Genomic DNA, 22393 nt, shown 5'->3' on the forward strand with positions numbered 1-22393 from the left:
GTTGTATCTAGTCTTTAACAGTACCTGATGCTTACTGTAAAAAGGAATTAGAATTTGGGAAGTATTTCAGATCTCTCAAATCATTAAATATTTCTATTTTTCAATGCATTAGCAGAATTTCTGAAGATGTGTGGGTATGGACTTTTTCCAGCTTTGTATAGAGTATAAAGCTAGAGCATTTGCAGACTGTTCCTAATTTGTGGTTTGCTGCCGATCACAGCAGGGTGATCCCGAGAGGGCGTGAGCGAAAGAAATGCAGAAGACTCAGGTTTCCTCTACTACATGGACTTTTTTTCATCCCTCCCAGGCCAAAGTGCTTAAAGAAGCTGTCAGAGATCAAGTTAGTTCCTTTGATATACAAGGAAGTGTCTGGAAATAGCAAGGAGCTTTGATCTTTTTTCTTGAGCAAAAGATCCGAGACAGCTGATTAGAACTCTCATGCAACATGGCTAGTAAAACAAAGGTGTGTATTGCTGAAGAGGAAGGTAAGTAAACACAAGTTTCTGTGTGCATTGAAAACTATACCATTAACTCCTGTAATGTTTTCAACAGCTTTTGTTAATTAGGATAAGGGATTTGGAATCACATGCAGATTCTTTTGTGTGCCAGGGGAAAAAAAGAAGGGCACAAACAAAATACAGCAGAGCTGGGCTATACAGAAGCACTGAAGGATGTTCCTACTTTAGAGTACCTGTGAAGAAGGCAGAATTTGAGCCGGTGCCATTTCTGAAATGAATTGAAACAGGGTGTTCCTCGCAATTTTTCATCTATTCAATTGTGACAGGTGCAAGAGTTCTTCCTTTGCATCTGGTCTCCCTGCTCAGGTCTAAATCTTGCTCTCAAGGAAGCATGCATAACAACTGCAGCCTTAATTCTACCGATACTCAAGCTGGAAACATTGTAGTAGGATATCAACAGATGTTAAGTGAAGTTTTCAAAATTCCTCTTACTAATTGCCACATCATTCTTTGGCAAATATTTATAATTCTCTTGACAAATATATTAGCTAGCACAACATAATGAGGAATATAGGGTACTGCTTAGTGGGTGTGTGTGTGAGTGCGTGTGTGTGAAGGGAGGGCATACATGTGCACAATTTGGGGGGGGGGGTTTAGAACCCAGACCATCGCAGCTCAGGCAACTTCCAGTTACAAAGCACCTGTGAATACTCAAGACATAGGGACTCAGTTCCACAAGTACATATGAGAAAGATTACAATTCTCATGATCGCTGCAGTTGCAACCGCTTCCTCTCCCACTTCCCCCAGAGATTTTCTGTGCTTTTAACGATCTGATGAACTGAACTGATGAGCTGAACATTTTCCTAACCATAGTTGTAAATTTTGTAATAGAAAAACACAACAAAACTGATGTCTATTTTAATGAATAGTTGAAATGTTCATTTTTTTGTGATTTCATAATAGAATTTTGTAGTTTTGTAACAGAAAAAGCACAACAAGACTGATTCCTATTTTAATGAATACTTGAAATGTTCCTGGAATCCAAACATTGAATAAGCAACTGCAGGATTTAAAAAGGAAAAATGAAGCTGTAGCCATGTAAGAAAATCCCTTATTTCAGTGCAACAATTGCATTCAGAATGCAGCTAATCATAATCTTGTTGAAGCACACTTGGTCAGTCTTAGAAGAGTAACGAATTCAAATGAAATTTCTTCTGACTCAGATTAACCTAATCAGATATGGCTGATTTCTTCTTCTAATTTTCTGGTCCTGGCATGGCAGTTAAAGTGAGCAGTAGAAGCTAAGAATTCTCCCAAGTTGTATAGATAGGTTTTTTTATTTCTGTCACTGCTAATGTAACATTCGATATATCTGCAAAATGTTGATCAGAACAGTCACAGCAGGTCACTGAGCAGTCTACCTCCAAGAATGGCTCCACTGGCAGAAAAACACTGTTTCTTTGTTGATTTATCTATAACTATTATAATGATTACGTCTCCCTAGCACCAGGGTTACCAGCTGCAGGTTAGGAAATACCCGGAGATTTTGTGGGTGAAGCCTAAGGTGAGTCAGCATTGCTGGGTCTAAGCTACAAAACAGGCTCCATGTGAGGCGACAAGCCCTAAATGATTCGAAAGGTTATACAAATACCTTTTATTTAAACAAATTTTGTTGAGTAATCAACATCGTCTTATATTCTTTCTCTCTCCCACTTGATGGCGGCCAAAACTAGCACAAACCTGAATACCCAAAGGCTTCTGTACCTTGCAGAGGAAGCAGACCTTCGTCAACTGCAGGTTTCCTCCACTTGGGGCTGCCAAGACAGAAGCTTTATTCTGCCTCTCATGTCATGCTGACAGGTCCCAACCTGTTTTGCTCAAACAGATTTTGGTGTGTGTTATACAGAAGTGTGTATGGGATGACATAAGAACTATGACACAGGTGACCCTTCACTTAATTCTGAGTGATGCCAAGGATCAGAAGTGAAATGTAAGTATCACACGTGGGAATAGTGGCACAGTGATTCAGTACATTCAACAAATACCTAAGTGGAAAGTTTTCCAGAAAGTTTAACACATCAGGTTTAATTTCAAAACAGACAGCATGAATGAAAAGAAAACTGAAAGGGAGAATCAAGAGCTTCAGATATCTACTAGGTGCCTGGAAGGTTAGGTAAAACAATAATAGATGTATGGATGGAATGTGGACCATAAATAGATGTGGACCATGGAAGTTATGAACAGCTTTCTTTAAAAAGTGGAAGTCTTATTGAAAAAAAGAGAAGAAAAAGAAGTATAACTCAGCCTCTGTCAATGTAAATGTATGTTGAGAATAAACAGAGATTTTATAATTAATTCACAAAAAATCACCCTCCTCAGTGAAGAACCAGAAAGTTGCCAATATGATGCCAGATTTTTTAAATGGATTCAGTGAGAACCAGAAAAGCACACCCACGTTAACCTGTTTTATAGCTTAGACCCAGCATAAGCAGGCACACAGAATCATAGAGTTGGAAGAGACCACAAGGGTCATCATGTCCAACGCCTTGCCATGCAGGAATACATAATCAAATCACCCCTGACAGATGGCCACGAGCCTCTGTTGAAAAACCTCCAAAGAAGGAGACTCCACCACACCCCATGGCAGTGAATTCCACTGTTGAACAACCCTTACCGTCAGAAAATTCCTCCTAATGTTTAGGTGGAATATCTTTTCCTGTACCTTGAATCCATTACACCTTGTCCTAGTCTCTGAGGCGATATCCCCAAAACCGATTAATCCCGGGATACTCACCTGAAATATCCAGGTTTCATGACGAACTCCTCACAGCTGAACCACCGGACACAGATTCATTCTGGTTCTGGCGTTCCCATACCTTATCACGTGTTTTCCCCGAAACTGCTTGAATGTGAACCTTTAAAAAAAAGGTCTCCAATGCAGATTGATGGGGAGGTTCAGGGATCTAATGTGGTTTCAAATTTCCCATTGTAGAGAGTGACGCAAATGCCTTTCAGTCAATCAGAGCACGGCGGCTGAGTCTATTGTAACATGTGTACGAGAGAACATTACTCGTTTAAACATGTGCATGAAAGAACAGTACTCGTTTCAACATTAGCACGTTTTTTTTGCGCAAAAAACCGTTCCCGCCCCAACACGGCAGCCAATCAGGATGAGGAAGGAAGAGCTGCTGAGCAGTTCATGCATTCGATCGCGCAGTAGTGGGGATTGCTGCACTGTTTGAAAGTGTGATTGAGATGGATGTCCTCATCATCTCACACGCTGCTGTGGGGAGAGTGAAACCTCGATGAAAAGGTGCTGTTTCTTTTGAAACCTAGTTGTATCTGTATTTAATTTTCAGTGGGGATTCGGCCTGAAGCAACAGAAAACAAGTTTGCTCCACCTTCAATATGACACCCCTTCAAATATTTAAACATAGCTATCATATCACCCCTTAACCTTCTCTTCTCCAGACTAAACATACCCAGCTCCCTAAGCCACTCCTGATAGTCATGGAATCCAGACCTTTTACCATCTTGGTTGCCCTCATGTGGACCCGTTCCAGTTTGTCAATATCCTTCTTGAATTGCGGTGCTCAGAACTGAACACAGTGTTCCAGGTGAGGTCTCACCACTGCAGAATAGAGAGGTACCATTACGTCCCTTGATCAAGACACTATTGATGCAGCCCAAAATGGCACTGGCTTTCTTGGCTGCCACATCACGCTGCAGATTCATAAACAGACAGTGCAGTTCTGCTTGCGCAAGATCTTGTGCAACACCTAGTGCTTTCCTAGTGCCATATTGTGGCATTTTGTGCAGAAACTGGTCATGTAACATCTAGTATTAGTACAAGCGGCAACTGCAGTCTTTTTCTTGCATTTCCATTTTCACCTCTAGTATAAGCAGAAATTTTATGCTGAGTGCAACTCATTATTAAAGAGTTAACTTTAAATTTAAAAAATAAGCCTGCATAAAGAATATTCTGCAAAAATAAGTCCTCCCTCATTAATTTTTGGAGTTCTTTTGTGAATGAATGCCAGGACAGACTAGCCATAAAGAGCATTGGGAAAAGTGGAAGACTTATTTAATGGCCAGGGGAGCAGCCCTGTCACCTCACCTGAGTGGTGGGTGATTGTGGTTGCATGCTGAGTCATAGCCATAGCAAGGCAGCAGTCATGTACCTCTGCTGGATGGGAAAGGAAGTATGAGGCTAAGTTCCACATGGGTTGGCAGGGCCACCATCTCATTTACCATGAATATCTCTGCTGAACAGAGAGGCCCATGGCCCAACTCTGAACACCAAAGGAGATGGCAGGCAGCCAAGTCACATGGGAATGGCTCTTTTGCCATCCTTTTGGGGAACAGGGGGGACTGGGAGACAAAGCCCTTTCCTGGGGCAGTTTTTTTCCTCCCAGGCCTGAGGGATGCAATCGATACTTGATACAATATATAGAAGAAATATGGGTATACCTCCTACATTACAAAAATGTGGCAGGTGCCTTGTCCTCTTTCTGGGACCTAAGTTCCGCCTTCCTGTGCCCGGGAACATCTATTCTATGTGGGACTCTGACCTGTGCGACCCTGAGAATCTCTAAGAATGTCATGTGACCCACTCTGTGAATTAATTTCCTTGTCCTGGACCAATAGGGAATCGTTTTGAGTTTGTGGAATGCACAGGTGGGATGTGGGGGGGGGGGGACGGGACACTATCACTCCCTACTTTTGAGAAACCCTAAAGGTGAATTCATGACCCCTTTGTGAACTCATCACCCTGGATCAATAGTAAAAATTTAAAATTTGTTGGATGCATAGACGGAAAGGGGGCAAAGCAGTCCCTGTGGAACTTAACTGAAGGCACTAGTTCCTGGTTGGTAGAAGACCCTGTTGGAAGCCCACCTTGGTGCCTTAAGCCAGGTCCTACCTTGAGTTGATATGAATTGATTGAAAAGTCACTGAGTTATGAAATAACAATTTGTGAATCAACTAAAAACACTCAAAGGAAAAGTTATAATATTGCAAGGCATGGTTTCAACAGTGGGCTGGAGAAGGGAAGGGGTTAGGGGATTGGTCACTTTGAAAACTTGAAGGCAGGACCAGGACCACCAGCCTCCTCTGGATCCTGAAAATGGCTCCCTGAAAAACCTGATTAACGACCAATATTTTTAAAATGTGTTTTTATTTTCAGATCTGCTTGCCTGAAAACAATGACTATGGTTTGTCATCAAGTCTCTGATTTTAGATTCAAAAACAGGATTATTCCAGCAGGCTCAACAACAGCCTTCCAACATGATTCCTTGGGTAAGCCAAAATGTTCAAATATGGCCAGGGCTCAACACTTAGCTTTGTTTCTGCAGCTGAACTGATTAAATGGATTCCCTTAATATGCCTAGATACAACAGTCTACCTTTTCTAGAAATAAAAGCTTCACACACACAAATAATCATTTGATAGTATGATGAGGTGCATACTTGTGCAAACCAGCCAATGGGGCTCCTTCTGAAATACTGTTGGACAATTTAATGGTTTGTTAATATTTATCAGCTATGTAGACTAATTGGACTGAACTGGCCTACACATCTAGACTGCACATAATTTCTGAAACTACAGTTAAGGACGTTGAGAGGATCAACAGGGACTGAGCTGTTCAACAGCCCTTTTTATGGATGAAAGTCTGGCGACTATGGGACCGTGCCAAGCTATATTCTCAGATACTCATTAAACTGGTTGTATGCCTAGTCATTCGTTATTTTAAGTGAAGGTAGAAATTTAGTAGAATTTATGACAAGCAAAACAGTTTTTTGCAATTGATATTTTTTTAAAAAACATAATTGTTTAATATTGCAGGGATATTTTAACATGGACACAATGCACCAATCAGTCCATTAAAAATATTCAGCTCCAGATCAAATATGCATACACCATGAATGGTCTTGACAGTCAAGGACATGTACAAAGCAAAAATATTCTGTTATTGCATAAAGAGCTTGAAAGTTGCACAGATCCCCTTGCAGCAAAAGTCAAAGGAAGATTCTTAGAGTTTCAGACTATAGAGTGTGGATTAGCTTTGTATTTGAAAGTAGACTGTCTCATTTGACCACTGTATCCTTCTCAAGAGACGTCAAGCATATTTTAGAAGATTTCTGCTGTGCCGCAAGAGCAGGTGGTACCTGCTCAAGTGAAACTTGCAAGCCACAAAGGGATTCTGATTATGCTTGTGCTGATCTGAACAAGGTCAAAGAGCACTGGAAATCAGCAGCTCCCAGGTAAGTAAAAGAAATCTAAGCACTGAATTATCCCAGAGTTCTATAATACTATCCTCTTGCCCCACACAGCTCTGCATTTTTTTTTTCATTTGACTGGTCTTCCAGTACAACATTATCTATAACAGCCCTCCAGTTATGCAGCCCACAAGTCATAGGAGTCTAGCAGAGATCTGGGCAACTTCCTGATATTTCCTGCTTGCCTGAACTTGGAAATACCAAAGAAGCTGTCAAACCCTGGCAAGCCACAACACCTGGCTGTTGGGTTGTGCTATGCCTGGTAGGCAACCAACTGTGCAGGCCTGAGGCTCATTCCACACAGCAGATTTATAACGAGTTGTAATCGTTATCAATGAACTCATTTTCATTGTAACACAGCCTTATTGCTTCGTCTCATGAAGAAAGCTGATCTTCAGAAGGTTTTGTAGAAAGTCTTCCTCTTCAGATGAAAGGGCGGGGGGAAATGAAGTGGAAAATAAACATGCAGGCTATTTCCACACAGGTTATCTGCTCTGAGTTCAATGCTGTCAGGAAGCAGGTGGTTTTTCTGCTTTCCCACAGCATTGTGGTACATACATACACCTTCTGGGGTTTCCCCAGCTTTTTGATGATGTTTTGCAAACCTGTTTTGCTATGAAGATTTAGGGGAGATTGTAGTAAAGTCTGAAAGGCAGCAGTGGTAGGAAAATGTGGATTTCCTACCCACTAGCAATTTTCCCTGATACTGTTCTCTTAATTCCTCCACCTGCCACCAAGGGGCTTTAACGGTTCTTTTAAAAATCAGCCATTGAATATAGTTGTATCACTATACCATTAAAATGGTAAGTATCATAGGTTCTCAGAATTGCCAGCTTTCATTTTTAAAAGGTAAGTCTCTTCTACCTTCTGTTGTGGAGATATAAGGGGAAAACCGTAGTTCTGCAATGCTAATAGAGGGCATGCTATCAAATTTGCAGATGTCACCAAAATAGGAGGAGTAGCTAATACCCCAGAGGGCAGAATCAGAATTCAAAAAGACCTGGACAGATTAGAGAGCTGGGCCCAAACAAACTAAATGAATTTCAGCAGAGAAAAATGTTAACTACACTTAGGCAGAAAAAGTGAAATGGACAGATATAGAATGGATGACGCCTGACTTAACAACACTACATGTGAGAGGGATGAATCCATGCCCTATAAAGAGAGGCTTAGGGAGTTGGGGATGTTTAGTCTGGGGAAGCAAAGGTTAAGGGGGACATGATAGCCATGTTGAAGAGGGAGCAAGCTTGTTTTCTGCTGCCTCAGGGACTAGGACACGGAGTAATTCAAGGTGAAGGAAAAGAGATTCCACCTAAACATTAGGAAGAATTTCCTGACCGTTAGGGCTTTTTGACAGTGGAATTCACTGCCTCAGAGAGTTGTGGAGTCTCCTTCTTTGGAGATTTTTAAACAGAGGCTGGATGAACATATGTTGGGAGTGCTTCGATTGTGTGTTCCTGCACTGCAGGGGGTTGGACTTGATGGCCCTTGGGGTCTCTTCCAACTGGATGATTCTATAATTCAGTTTGCCTGTGTGAAACTAAGATGGTTATTTACTAATGGGTTGGATCCAGCCAGCTTTTCCATTGTTGAAAAGGAGAAGATGACTTTCCTTTTGATCTCCCAAAAAGCTATGCTTGATCATGAGATCTGTGTGTATGAAAGCCACTTGGGACAGGAGCTGTAGCAAAATGAAGAATGGAATGAGATTGAACAAAAAAGCTGGTGGGATCCAACCCATAACATGTGGAATGAGAGGTTCAGAGCCATTTTAACCAGTTCTAGCTGCAGTCCAGTTTTTAACTATTTGTTTCAATGGCTGCTACCCTCAGAGAGATCTATAATCAATCATGCCCACAGATGTGTGGATCAGTCCTCAGTTAATAGCCTTCAGTGGAGCAACCTAGAATGTTCCTTATATCACTATCCTTCTTTTCTTTCAGATGACTTCTAAGAGACTGAGGAAAATTCTTGTTTTCACCTTGTTTTTGCTCTCTGCTGCATTCTATTTATTTTACAAGCTGACTTCTATTGGACTTTGTATATTCTGTCAAACAGACAATGAAAATATTTCATTTAGAAGGGCTAGTGGACGTTTTTTGCATCTGCCACATACAGATTGCAATAGGAACTCTCCATTCCTAGTAATTCTTGTAGCTTCATCGGCTGACAGCCATTCAGACACCCGGATGGCTATCCGTGACACATGGGGCAAAGAAAAATTAATTGATAACAAACGCGTTATGACATTTTTTCTTCTGGGAATTACTTTGAATCATGATAATCAGGTTGCTGTTGCTGCTGAAAGCCAAAAATATAAAGACATCATCCAAAAGGACTTCATAGATTCCTATTACAATTTAACATTAAAGACTATGATGGGCATTGAGTGGGTTTACAAGTTCTGTCCACAGTCTAGCTTTGTCATGAAAACTGACTCTGACATGTTTGTCAATCCTTACTACCTTATGGAACTCCTTTTAAAGAAAAACAGGACTACCAGATTCTTCACTGGCTTTTTAAAACTGAATGACCAGCCAATACGACAAATTTCCAGCAAGTGGTATGTGAGTAACCATGAATTTCCAGGAAATAAGTACCCTCCTTTTTGTTCAGGAACTGGGTATGTTTTTTCTATTGATGTTGCTTATCAGGTCTATAATATAGCTGAAAATATTCCTTTCATTAAACTGGAAGATGTTTTCATAGGTTTGTGCCTTGCCAAACTTGATATTATACCAGAAGAACTCCATTCGGAGCAAATGTTCTTTCCAGAAGGACTGACATTTTCGGCATGTCACTTTAAGAAAATTGTGACAAGCCATTTTGTCAAACCTCATGACTTGATGGTCTACTGGAATGCACTGGAGACATCCACAGATAAAGAATGTTCAGGTGACTGATATGTTTTACCATCTGTCAAGAAAGCATCCATCTTGAGACAATCTTCTGGTTTTAGCTAGGCATGTCTGGCCAGGTGCAGAGTGGTTTTTTGGTTACTGCTTATCTTCAATGACAAGTTCCCAGGCAAGTTCTAATTAGAACATTTGATGCAGCTGAGAAACCTCCAGTTGGCCGGGGTATCTGCTCATTCCAATCGGGAAGAGGCAATTTGCTCCAAGCCTGGAAGGTTTAGTGATGGCAGCTCCAGGATTGGTTGAGAGGGGTTACCTACCCACCCACTGACCCACTTTTTCTTTTTTTGCTTTATGCTTTGAAACCTAAGGCCTCAAGAAACAACTATGCTGTGTAGGACTTCAGTAAGTATTTAGAGGGTTAGCTTGTTATTTTCGGTGTACCTGCTATTGCCATGTGATAATTCTGTTTGATTTTAAACATATTTCTAATTTTCTCAATAAAGCTCTATTTTGCTTTTAAAGTACCATGTGTTTAATGGCCACACCGAAAAGTGCTTGGTTAGGTTACTAAATTGGCAGGCCCTTTTGCTGCTACACCACCAAAAACAACCTACAATTGTTACTTACAACTCAGAATGTAAAATAGCAAGATCTTGCAATCTTGACTTAATTACTGTTATCAGAATCCATATCGATAAAGGATTGTAATAGTATAATTAAAAGCCAATTCCAACTCTAATTTGCTTCCCCCTGTAGTGTTATTCCTACCCATGTGCCAATATTTTGCTTTCTTACAGGGCATTAGGGAACAAGACTTTCTTTGTCTACTCAAGGATTCTTAATGAGATGTCAGTAAGTCCAAGATGAGTTTATGAGTGTTTCCTTATGTGGAAACATTTTTAAAACATAAATCAGCTTCATAAAATAAAGACTGGGATGCATTTTAACAATGTAAACAGATGCAAATGTTAATTTTTAACTATATTCTTTTCACAGTTAAATATTTGAAACTGAAAGCCAGATATGCAGAGTCCAATGAAAAGCATTCTAGGCTGCATCAACATGTTACTGAGTCCCAGTGAGATAGGTAGACCATAAATAAACAGAAAATTGGCTCATGCCTTATTACTGCAAGCATTCACAACTGGTTTTTCTTATGGTTACATGCCAATGCAGCTGAATGCAGGTGCTTAGCTACAGAAAATGCCCTCCTCCCCTGCCCAGACTCCACTGCAGCAGGGCAGTGGATTTGGGGAGGGGCACTGAGCAGCCCTGGTTGTGTTAACAGGAAGGAAGGAAAGGACAGACGGACATACACTGTGGGAAGGAAGGGAGGGAAGGAAAGACACACTCACACTGAGGGAAGGAAGCAAGACAGATAGATAGACAGACAGAAACTCAGGCCCTTTCCCCACTTTAAAACATAGAGTCAAACTGCTCTCCTTCAAATCGCTGCTTTTGACTGCGAAGTACTTACTCCCCATTGCAGCTTGCTCCTTTGTAGAAGCCTCGTGGCTTAAGACATCAGCATTTCCCCACGACCGCAGGTTCAGTGCTCATCAGAAGGGAGCTTCTCTGTTTCGATTGGCTGGAGAGCCGTTTTGTGGGCGGAACTTCCCATTCAAAAAAATGGCACACACCTACAGGCGTAGAGACCAAATCTAAGCAGATCCCCTCAAGAGAAAATCCCATTTTGTTCAATGGGCTTATTCCCAGAGCCAAGAAAGTGTTTTTAGGATTGCAGCTGAAATCGCCACTGTTTCCCCGATGAATATTAAAAAAGGACCAGAGTCTAGAGATCATTGGTCCGGGAAAGGAAGAGTGTTGTATACAGCCTGAACTGACTTGAGGGGGAAAAGAATCCCCCACCCCATCCTCCCAAGCCAGGCGTGTGAATATTTCTTTCCCGTCCCTTCCGAGAGCTCCTTAGCTCTCCTCGTGTCTATACACTTCAGGACTCGGGTGTCACTTTCTGGCTCCCGAGAGACCGTCACTGGCGGTGAAATCCTCACAGCCCCCGAATCTAGAGAGAGAGATGAGGGGGTGGGGGGTGGGGGTAAATCAGGGAGTAGGTCGCAGGAGGAAACTCCACTGCTCTGACCAGCAAACGACGCCCTTCTCTGATGATCGGATGGGGGGAAATCGCATTGCGCACGCCCCCGCAGTGGCCTGATTGGGCGGTGGGATTCATGTCATAATCTGTGGTGGGAAAATCAAATCCGCAGTGACCCCCAGCCTTCCCCACTTCCTAGCTCTCCCCCGCGCTCGGTGCGGGGTTTGAAGAAAAAACACTGAAAAAACAGGAGAAATGACGCGCGTTGAGGAGGACTAAGAGCGGCAAAATCGGGGTCGCTGCGTTGCCGTCACTGAGGAAGTGGGGAATGCGGCAGGCCCCCGGATTAATTACCACAGGTACCGCGCAACTAAATGTGAGTGGGGAAAGGGCCTCAGACAGTTTTGGCCTGGTCTGCATATGAAGCAAAACCTGGTTAGGTGGTAATTGAATTATTTCACTTCCACAGCTGATGAAATATTTTTAAATATTATCCAATGTTAAAAACTATTTCAAAGAGAACAATCAGCAGATCAAGCATAGGGCTTGGGGGAAAGAGAGAAAGAGGGGAAGAAAAAAAATGGGAGAAAGAGAGAGAAACGGGAAGAAAGAGGGAAGAGAGAACTAAGGTGGCAGGGGAAAATGGTGCTCATGTTCTCCCCACCCACTCAAAAGCCTGTGTGGTTGTTTTAAATTTAAGCTTACTTCATTGTTTGGAGAGCAGTTTTAAATCTCGGAGATCTCCAAGCCCCACCAGGAGGTTGGGAACCATATTTAGATGCTTCACTATTAGTTCACTGTGTTGTAGAATTAATAATATCCAAGTCAATAAACTAGACTAGTAAAAAGAAATTTGTTTTCTATTTTAGTTTTTAGATAGGATAGGGATTATAATTATCTGCAAAAATGATAAAAGGCTTCAGAAATCTGAGGGTTTTCTGCATTGATTGTGCACTGCATTTACCTTGTATAATAATTATAATTCCAAAATAAGCAGCTCCAGTTTACCTTAGAGCAGTAGTTGCAGACTGGAAAGGAGTGGGAAAGAGGCAGCTGATTGGCAGCCACATGCTCCCCACAGGGCAAGGCAGTTAGGACTGTTTTCTCCCATGTCAGGCTGGAGGGGGCATGGCCCGGAAAGGTTTAAAAAAGTGAGCCCTCCCCACCTCCGGCCAGTTGTCTCCACACTTCTTCCGGGACTTGTCACACTCCCTCCATATGTTCAATGTTGTTTTGTTTTTGCATGCATTGACCCTCTTTTATCCCTTATTGTCACAGCTTGACAGACTGCGCATTGGAACAGATCCATTTGGGGAGAGACAGGGTCTGCGAACCTGCCTTCCCAAGACTGCAGGGCTCCCATAAGAGGCCGGGAGGGGGGGGGGGGGGTTGGGCTGCAATGCCACATTCCCAGGTGGGGACTGTCAGCTCGCCTATACCCCCAGGTAGTAAGTGCCCAGTGGGATTTCAAGACTTGCTACTCCCTTTTTCTACCCCCAGTGTGGAATAACTTCTTGTGACTTTTTTAGACAACAGTGTCTGTTTTAGATTGAAGGCAGAAAGCCAGAGGCTTTAGATCAGTGATGGCGAACCTTTCCGTGACCGTGCCCAAATTACAACCCAAAACACACTTATTTATCGCAAAGTGCCAATGTAACCCCCATGCTCAGAATGGGTTGACCCAGAAAGGGGTGGAGACCCAAAGCAGGCTGCAGAGCTCATGTAGTTGGAGGAGACAAGGCTACCAGACTCGGACCTTGGTTGTATAAGCCCTTAACACCTTGTTAAGGTAACTGCAATATTGTTGGGAACTATTGGGAAGGTAGTTGTTTATTTTTGCTATGTTGTAAATGTTGGAGTTTATTGTTTCAGGGTTTTTTATGTTGTAATGGGTGAGAGTTCTCCTGGAAACCTTCATCATGTTGAATCCTGTTCACCAAGCCCTTGGAGTCTTCAGGAGCCAACCCACTTGCAAAGAAGAATTGGACTTGGAAATATCAGAAGACTGTAAATATAAGGACTTGAAAATGCAACCTGAACAGGACCTGGAAGTGTGATGTTAACTGTTGATGTTATATGTTAAGAAAGTAAACCAATTTTGTTTTAAAAATTTGTTGTTGCAAACTCATTCCAAGTTCTGCCCCACAGAACCCACAGTTAGAGGTTACACCAACATGCAATTTAACCTGAATACTGAGGTTTTAGTTTAGAAAAAATGGTTGGCTCTCAGGAGTAAGCTTGGTGGTAGTCGGTGGCTTTGCTTTGAAGCAACTGTGCAACTCTTCCAATGGGTGAATCACGACCCTAGGAGGGTTTACTCAGAAGCTAGCCCCATTGCCAGCAACCGAGCTTACTCCCAGGTAAAGGATCATGCTTTAGTTCTTCGCATGAAAATCAGTGGGGTTTAACAGCACTTAACAGGGTTACCTACACTGCTTCCCCAAAACTAGGTCTTAGGTTTAATGCTAATAATCGAGCCCAGCGGCCCAGGCCAGCCTAGATGTGTGGGGGCGGGGGCACTCTGCGCGTGCCCACAGAGAGGGCTCTGAGTGCCACCTCTGGCACCCGTGCCATAGGTTCATCACCACTGCCTTAGATTGTAAGGCTGCAAGACAGGGGTCACAGGTCTGGGTTGGCCACTGAAAAATGCTGCTGCAAGCATATGCTATAAATATCTGGTTTTTATCACACAGACAAGATAAGTTCTGTATTTGAAACCAGCTCTGTTCTTTGTTTTATTCAGACCAATCATTTGTCTAGTTAGAAACTATTCTGCCTAGATATGAAGCTAACCGATTCGCATTAGCCACTGTTTCTAAACTGAAGAGAAAATATATAAATAAATGTCTTTGTGTTTTTTCCTTTGGGAAACACACTATTTATTGGTGTTCCCCCTTTATTGAAATAAAGCTGGCTAAATGAGATCAATTGTGTTTAAATAGATTTATTTATCTGAACACCAGCAAGTGGGCTGGAGGGAAATGGCGCTGACTGGGTCAGCAGGTAGGTTGCCCAATGATAGGATCAGTTCCTATGATGCACTTTACTTCCTTGTGCCTGAATTCAATAAGCAAGCTGTGGCCAGCTGTTTTACCAAAATGCATATCTCTGTGTTATTTTCTGCTCTAATCTCCCCACCAATCCTCTCCAAGGCACAACTACTATTTCTCTGTGGATGGGTGTGAGTGAGGATTTCAATCTAATTCTTTTTATTTGCTGTGTAGAATATTCTATGAATAAAGCATGATACAATTGTTTTACATAAAATATATGAATGCAGAGTTAATAGTATTGGGAAGGTATAATTGCTTCCATGAAGCAGTTATCAAGATTATGTGTTCAGGATCAAATTCAAAGATTAATCTCCACACTCATGTGGCAAATTAAAATGATATGCTTGTGATGTCTCTAATGCACAGAAACATAGTCAACAAGGCACCATTGCTCATTTATTTTGCCTTGCACAGCCAGAGGTACATCATATAATCAATCAAGGTATACAATGCTTTTCTGCCTTCAATTGCTCTAAAATAGCCAAAGGTAAAGATATAATTGGCCAATTATGCACACGGCATTTGCTGAGTGATGGAGGCAAATGTCTGTTGCAGCAAGATTTCTTGTATGTACAAATTTCCTCAAGCTCCACTTTCATTTTCTAGTCTTGCCTTGGCAAGCGAAACTATCTCTAGCATGAATTTAGTTTTGCTTTACCGCCAGAGCAGGGAGATTTTCCAGTGAGCACAGCTTTGCCCCGGACGTCTCCTCGCACTGCTGTCTAGGCCTTCCCCCTTGCCTGTTCCATGTTGCCGGCTCCTTCCTGCTTCTCTAATGCTTATTTTGGTATATCAGTGCATATAACAGAGGTGGCTTTTGCAAGGACAGCACAAGCAGGGTCTGTTTCTGGCTCCAGCCTACCTCCCTTGCTCTGCTTCTGCCTTTCCTGATGATCGGGAGGTCTTTTAAAAACTTTTTCCAGACAAACCTCTTTCTAAAAACAAGCCTCTCTCCTATGGCAGCAGTGAGAGACAAACTTGGGGAGGGGAGATGTGGGGGGAGAATATCAGCCCAAGAGTATTGAGACTACTGAGTGTTATGAGATCTGTGCCTTCAAGAGGGGCAGAGTTAAGAGAACCAGGAAACGGGGGCCCTGGAGAGTAGCTGCAGGGATGACTGAACTTCCTCCACCCATAAAAACAGAGAAAATGTTAGAAGCCTAGAAGGCCACACCTCAGCCCCGTCGCACTGCTAAAAGACCAGAGGTAAGTATTCCATGAGTGACTTAGCATTTATTTATATGGTAGGGTTCTGCTCAGAAAAAACAAAGATAGGTTAATGAAGTTTTAGTTTCTCCTGCTGCAGTCTTACACACCAAGCAGGGACTCTCCCCACCCAAATAATTTCAGCTACCTCTTTGACATTCTGTCAGTCAGCTTGTATTAAGATCCCAAAGCACAGATTAAACTTTTAAAACGCATGTTTATAGTGATAGAAGACTCAGTCATTCATGTCCCTCCTCCACACAGATAGCTGGTAGAAATCACCAGTTGCCACCCACTTAGCTACCTTTGCCTGGAAAGAAGTAGGGCTGGGCAAGTCCATCAATGAGCCACAACATGTGCAGTACAGAGATTTTTCCTCAAGGGATCTCCCCCTGCAAGTATGAACTGGCACTAGCCTCCCCCACCACATGACTTTGGACAGGAAAAGGAAATTGGTATGAAAGGCCTAGCTTGAAACTCCAGGCCTAATTCAGGTATGCGAGGAATCTTTCCATTTCTTTCAAAGGTAAGAAATAGTGTAATGTTGAGCAAACAGTCATAGCAGTTTTACAAGAGACCTCTAAAGTAAAGCAGGCCAGAATTATAATCTCTACAGGACAGCAGCTGAGAAATAGAGCTAAAGAGAGCCCTGTGTAACACTTGTAGGCAAATTTGTGGCAGAGATTCAGTGTGAAACAGTGACCTGCCAGATCAGAACAATCTTTCACCCTCTATACTGAAAGGACCCACATTTCTCTTGGATGTGCAGAGTCAGTTGTATGATTCGTTGGATCCCTTGACCACCAGTGAGGGTGGGGGTAGCGTTGCTAGATCTAGGTTGGGAAATGTCTGGAGATTTGGGATGGAGCCTGGGGAGGATAGAGACCTCAGTGAGGTACAATGCTGTAGAGTCCACCCTCCAAAGCATCCATTTTCTCCAGGGAAACTGACTTCTGTGATCTGAAGACCTGTCATTCTGGGGAATTCCCAGGTCCCACCTGGAGGTTGACATTCCTACTTTGGATCCTTGCTATTCACTTCTATTTGGTGCGCACTGCTAATCCTTTCTTTTTTCAGTTTAATTGTTTATTCATTTCTTAGCACATATAGACTTATGAAGTATGCTTTTCAGTTCTTCAGGATATGGAATGACTGAAAGTAGATATAGTTTGAAAAGTCACTGAACTTCACTAGAGAGATCTTTGCTTTCTCTGTTCCTTGTAAACTTCATGTTTACTTCTTTTTTTAAAAAAATCAACAGATAAGTACTAAGATTTTTTTTCAAAAAAACAAGTTCTTATCATGTGGGTGTTTCCAATGGATTTTAGTCCATATACAGTTCAATGTTTTGCATGATTACTAAATTCTAATAATTTGAGATTTTATGTCAGAATGCATGTATCAGATTACATCTTTTCATTAATATGTTCATTGACACTTAGTTTGTCATGTCAGTGTTATGCTCAGGTCTAAAACTTCTGCCTTATAGTGAATCCTGCTATTAGTGTAATAATTCTTGTTGTGTTTCAGGAAAGGATATCCTGTGTAAGCACACAGAAAAGCTAGTGATCAGCTTCTAACTCTAAAGTGAAACACTATTGGAATAGTCAATTAAATGCCATAGAAAGTTGAATCACATATTTCTGTTGTGTCAGTGCACATTTATGTATTTATTGCAAAATTTAGAAGGCCACCTTTCTTGCAGTACTAGTCAGGGAAAACAAAGATTACACAGTCTACAACGTCACAAATAAAACTAAAATAGCTACAATAAATATCTAAAATCAAATAAAATTTTAAATAAAATACAGTCATTATCATTCGATATAGAAAGGACAGAATCACAAAAATTACTTGTTTTTATTTATTTATATATTTTGATGCCTCCTCTCCAGTGGCATCTTACAATTAAAATAATACAAACAAGTTATTGTGGGATTAACTTTTGTGAACTATGCCAGCTTAACTGGGAGCATGGCATATTATCTTCCATACGTCAGGCAAAGCTGATCCATGACAATTTATGGCCGTTTCCGCACGGCCGTGGAGGCGCCTCCACGCCAGCAGAATTCTTGCCGGCGTGGAGGCGGAGGCCGTTCGCATGGAAGCATGCGGGCGGCCTCCAGAGAGGCCGGCAGGCGGCTCCACACGGAGCCGCCTCTTCCCCCTTCCCCGTTCCACTCACCGTGTCCCCGTCGTCGGCCTGCTGGCTGTCGAAGCCCCACCCACGCTGCCCTCCGACCTCCAGGGGTCGGAGGACAGCGTGGGCGGGGCTTCGACGGCCAGCAGGCCAACGACGGGGACACGGTGAGTCGAACGGGGAAGGGAAACAGCGTGTTCCCGGCGGTGCTGTTCGCACCGCGCCGCCGGGAACACGCTGTCGGGGGAAAAACAACCCTTTAAAGGGTTGTTTTTCAGGGCGGCCTGACGCCGCCCTGGGGGAGGGGGAGCGACGCCAGGTTGGCGCTGCTGCTTAGTAGCAGCGCCGCCTGTGCGAATGGCTCCCTGGGAACAGCGTTTTTACCGTTCCCAGGGCGCCATTAATAGGCCGTGCGGAAACGGCCTATGACAAATTAAAAAGTCTTTGAGAGGCTGCAGAACTCTTTGTTTTATTTTGTTGTGCTAAACTACTATAGCTATTCATGTAGAATTTGGCTTAATGATACTGCTTTTATTTTAAAATACTACACCCCAAATAAACCCCAGTTCAATAGTTTCCATGGTGATGTATTTTATTTGTTGGTTTATCTCATTTGAGTCCCTGTCTTTCTTCCCCATGAAAGTGGCTTCCACAGCTTTCCATTTTATCCTCACAACAACCCTGTGAGGTAGGTTATGTTAATAGTGTGTGAGAGCCCCTAGGCTACCCAGCAATCTTCTATGGCAGAATGTGGGGTAGAACCTGGGTCTACCAGACCCTAGTCCGGTGGTGGCGAACCTATGGCACTCCAGATGTTCATGGACAACAATTCCCATCAGCCCCCACCAGCATGGCCACCACTGCCCTAGTCTGACACTAATCACTACACCATGGTGGCGCTATAAAAGTAATCAGTGTGTCATTGGAATCCATGAGACTGTTTTTGGGCAAGGTTGTAATCAAAACAAAATGCTGGATCTCTGTAAAGATTTGAGCAATGGGAATGCTGCATTTTTGTGGATGTCATTGTATTTTCACCTTTTGTATCTTTGCAAATAATTTTTAAAATCACAATAGGCTATTCTGCAATAGAAACTAAAACAACTTATAATACTGACTTTGCATAGTATTAAAGAAAACTGGAATTTCTAGATTATGTTTTCCTCTTTCAGATGGCCTTCAGGAGACGGATCTTTATTGTCATTATAATATTGGCACTAGCTTGTTTCAACCTACTCACTATGTTCAAATGCATTGGAATCTGCTCAGTCTGTCTGAAGGACATGTCTATTTTCCAGAAAAACAACCACAATTTTTTGAAAATGCCAGATATGGATTGCAAAAAGAACCCACCCTTTCTGATAATACTTGTAACATCTCATCGTGATCAAATTAAGACCCGGATGGCTATTCGTGAAACATGGGGCAAGGAAAGAATAGTCACCGACAAACGCATTGTGACATTTTTTCTTTTAGGAAGTACTTCCTATGATGGGAATGCTGTTATGGTGGAAAGTTTAGTATATAAAGACATCATCCAAAAGGATTTTTTGGATACTTATAATAATTTAACTTTAAAGATTTTGATGGGCCTTGAATGGGTTCACAAATTTTGTCCACAATCTAGTTTTGTCATGAAAACTGACTCTGATACGTTTGTTAATACCCTTTATTTAACAGAACTGCTTTTGAAAAGGAACAGAACCACCAGATTCTTTGCAGGTGCTTCAACAATGCATTCCCATCCAGTTAGGGATCCAAGGAGTAGGTGGTATGTGAGTAAAGAGGAGTATCCTTGGAACAAGTTCCCTCGTTGTTGTTCAGGAGCTGGTTATGTTTTCTCCACTGATGTATCTAGTCATATGTACATAGTTTCTCAAAACATCTCTTTTCTTAAATTGGAGGATGTATTTGTAGGGCTGTGTTTAGCTTATCTCAAAATCAAAGTGGAAACACTTCATTCAGAGCCAGTATTTTTTGTAAAACGGATTGAATTCTCTCCCTGTCGCTATAGGAAACTTGTCACAAGTCATTTTGTCACCTATACTGAGATGCTGATGTACTGGTATGGGCTGGAGAAGTCCAGGGATGAAGAATGTTCAGGTGGTCATCCTTAAATTCACAAAGGATGTTCAAGGATCAAAACATTCTACTCATAGAGGCAACAAACAGCAAAGTTCTCAGTGCTGCATTCTTTATCCAGCTACACGATAGATACAAAAAGCAGCAAGTGATTTCACTCAGTTTTCACTATCCGTTAATATGAATCTTTCTTTGCCATATACATATCGTTTTGAACTTTTTACTATGCATTTTTAAAAGTTTAAAACAGACATGTACCACTGAGTTTTCCTTCATCTGTTTTCATAGTGTTGTTTTCCAAAATCCTGATCTAAATATGTTTATTTAGAAATAAGACTAATTAGTTTAAATTATATTAACTTTCAAACTAGGCCTGGTTAAACAAACTCATTGTGATGGGGCAAAATTGTTCTTGGGCTGAGCTGCTTCAGATTGAAGTTATAGCATTATATGACTGACAGTGAAATCTATAAAGATAAATGCCACCATGAGTCATGTCACTAGTGGCATCACATTCGATGCAAGTATATCAGCAAGGAAAGAGAAAACCAAAAGTCAGCATGTGCACCAGCCAGTACTGGAGAACAGAAGATATAATGTGACCATCATAATATGAGACTTGACATGTTGCATCCATTTTGTCTGGGACTGTCCAACCAGATGTATCTCGAAAGATCACCAATAAGACATGGTGGTAAAACTTTTATTCACATTTCACATTTTCCAAATAGTAATGTTTATGTTAAAGTTAGTTAATTGTAATAATTTGCTGTAGAAGTTGTAAATAAATCTTCAGTGCAGGTATAAAAATTGTGCAGCTTTTATACGTGGTATGTTCTTTATTTATTAAATTGCCAACATAGTTTCCCCCAAATGTAAAATCAGTGTGGTATACAGAATCCATATCTGCCCAAACCTGATGGCTTGGGATAGCAGAGGGTTGTCCAATGAAGTTAGAGATTGTGTAGCCTTTCAGGAAAAGCACACAACCTTCTGCTTCCACAGCTGCTTCCCAAAACTGTTGGTGAGGACTGCACATGCATGCTTCCTTCATGAGACCAGATGTTATGCATGGAGGCAAAGCACATACCCAGGTCCTTGTTGACAGCTCAGTGGGACAGGAATCTGCTGGCTAAGGGAAAACAAGCTGCATACTGTTTTCCATCAGCCTAGCAAGACCTCTGTGGTGAGCTGTTCAGGGATGCAAGTCAGTTGGTTGAGTGTGTCGTGTTGCATTATCCCCTCAACAGTCCTGATTCTGCTGTGACAAGTCCCAGGGAGTCACTGGGGAAAATGTTCCTTGGAAAGCATGGAATACCAATACGATTTCCCTAAGCCAGGGGTAGGGAACCTGCGGCTCTCCAGATGTTCAGGAACTACAATTCCCATCAGCCCCTGTCAGCATGGCCAATTGGCCATGCTGGCAGGGGCTGATGGGAATTGTAGTTCCTGAACATCTGGAGAGCCGCAGGTTCCCTACCCCTGCCCTAAGCAAAAGCCTCTTGCACTATAAACACTCAGATTAAACCTGAGCTGTCGTCTTCTGAATGCTGCTTTGCTGGGGCTGTGTCTGAGAAAGTCAGACAACAAAAAGCTGATTTATTTTAAAGTTCTCATAAGCAGGCTTAAAATCCAGCTATGTAATTCATTTGTACTAGAGGGTTAGCTGTGCAGTGAAATGTCAAGGGCTTAAAATGTTCACCTCCCTGGAAGCTGTTGAGTGACAGATTCCCTGGTCAGACAGTAATTAACTTGAATGGTTTAAGGCTTTTATTGAAGACATGCCAGGAACATAAGAGAGTTCAGGCGAAAACCCCACCAAACTCTTGATAATATGAGTGTTAGATCCCCACCCCCACATGAGACAGTTTGCATTGTCCAGCCTGGAGCCCCATCCAAGCTGCAGAACTCCAAGGCCGCAGCTAGAAACGATAACACGGCACCTGCAAAAGCGAAGGCAATTCTCTCCCCCTGCCCCCCTCCCCCAAAGTCACCATCATGACATTGAGTAGCATTTTTCACCGTTATCACCAGAGTTGCCAGGTCCTGGTTAGGAAACTTCTGGAGATTTGGGGACAGAGCCTGCAGAGGATGGGGACCTCAGTGGGATACAATGCCCCAGAGTCCACCCACTTAAAGCATCCATTTTCTACAGGGGCACTGATCTCTGTAGTCTAGAGATTAGCTGTAATTCCGGGGGAATACCAAGATCCTACTTGGAAGTCGGCATCTCTGATTAGAACAGCCTTAATTTTTCATAACT

General features: G+C 42.2%; 2 protein-coding genes across 5 annotated transcripts; both read left to right on the forward strand.

Moving 5' to 3' along the window:
* Positions 1-314: 314 nt before the first annotated feature.
* Positions 315-13304, forward strand: B3GALT5 (beta-1,3-galactosyltransferase 5). Of its 4 annotated transcripts, none has more exons than XM_048494521.1 (4): positions 315-485; positions 5646-5758; positions 6574-6723; positions 8682-13304. In XM_048494521.1, exon 4 carries the CDS (start codon positions 8682-8684, stop codon positions 9639-9641), a length of 960 nt encoding a protein of 319 aa, XP_048350478.1. In that variant the 5' UTR covers positions 315-485; positions 5646-5758; positions 6574-6723; the 3' UTR covers positions 9642-13304. The 4 variants fall into 4 exon arrangements, with proteins under 4 accessions (XP_048350478.1, XP_048350480.1, XP_048350476.1 ...); XM_048494523.1 differs by having other exon boundaries at positions 315-463; XM_048494519.1 differs by lacking the exon at positions 6574-6723.
* A 5985-nt stretch (positions 13305-19289) lies between these two features.
* LOC125431310 (beta-1,3-galactosyltransferase 5-like) lies at positions 19290-20165 on the forward strand. The gene has a single exon (XM_048494076.1). The coding sequence runs from the start codon at positions 19290-19292 to the stop codon at positions 20163-20165; it is 876 nt and encodes a 291-aa protein (XP_048350033.1).
* The last annotated feature ends 2228 nt before the right edge of the window (positions 20166-22393 follow it).

This window comes from Sphaerodactylus townsendi, linkage group LG04 (genome assembly GCF_021028975.2).
Source record: "Sphaerodactylus townsendi isolate TG3544 linkage group LG04, MPM_Stown_v2.3, whole genome shotgun sequence".
Classification (NCBI taxonomy): domain Eukaryota; kingdom Metazoa; phylum Chordata; class Lepidosauria; order Squamata; family Sphaerodactylidae; genus Sphaerodactylus; species Sphaerodactylus townsendi.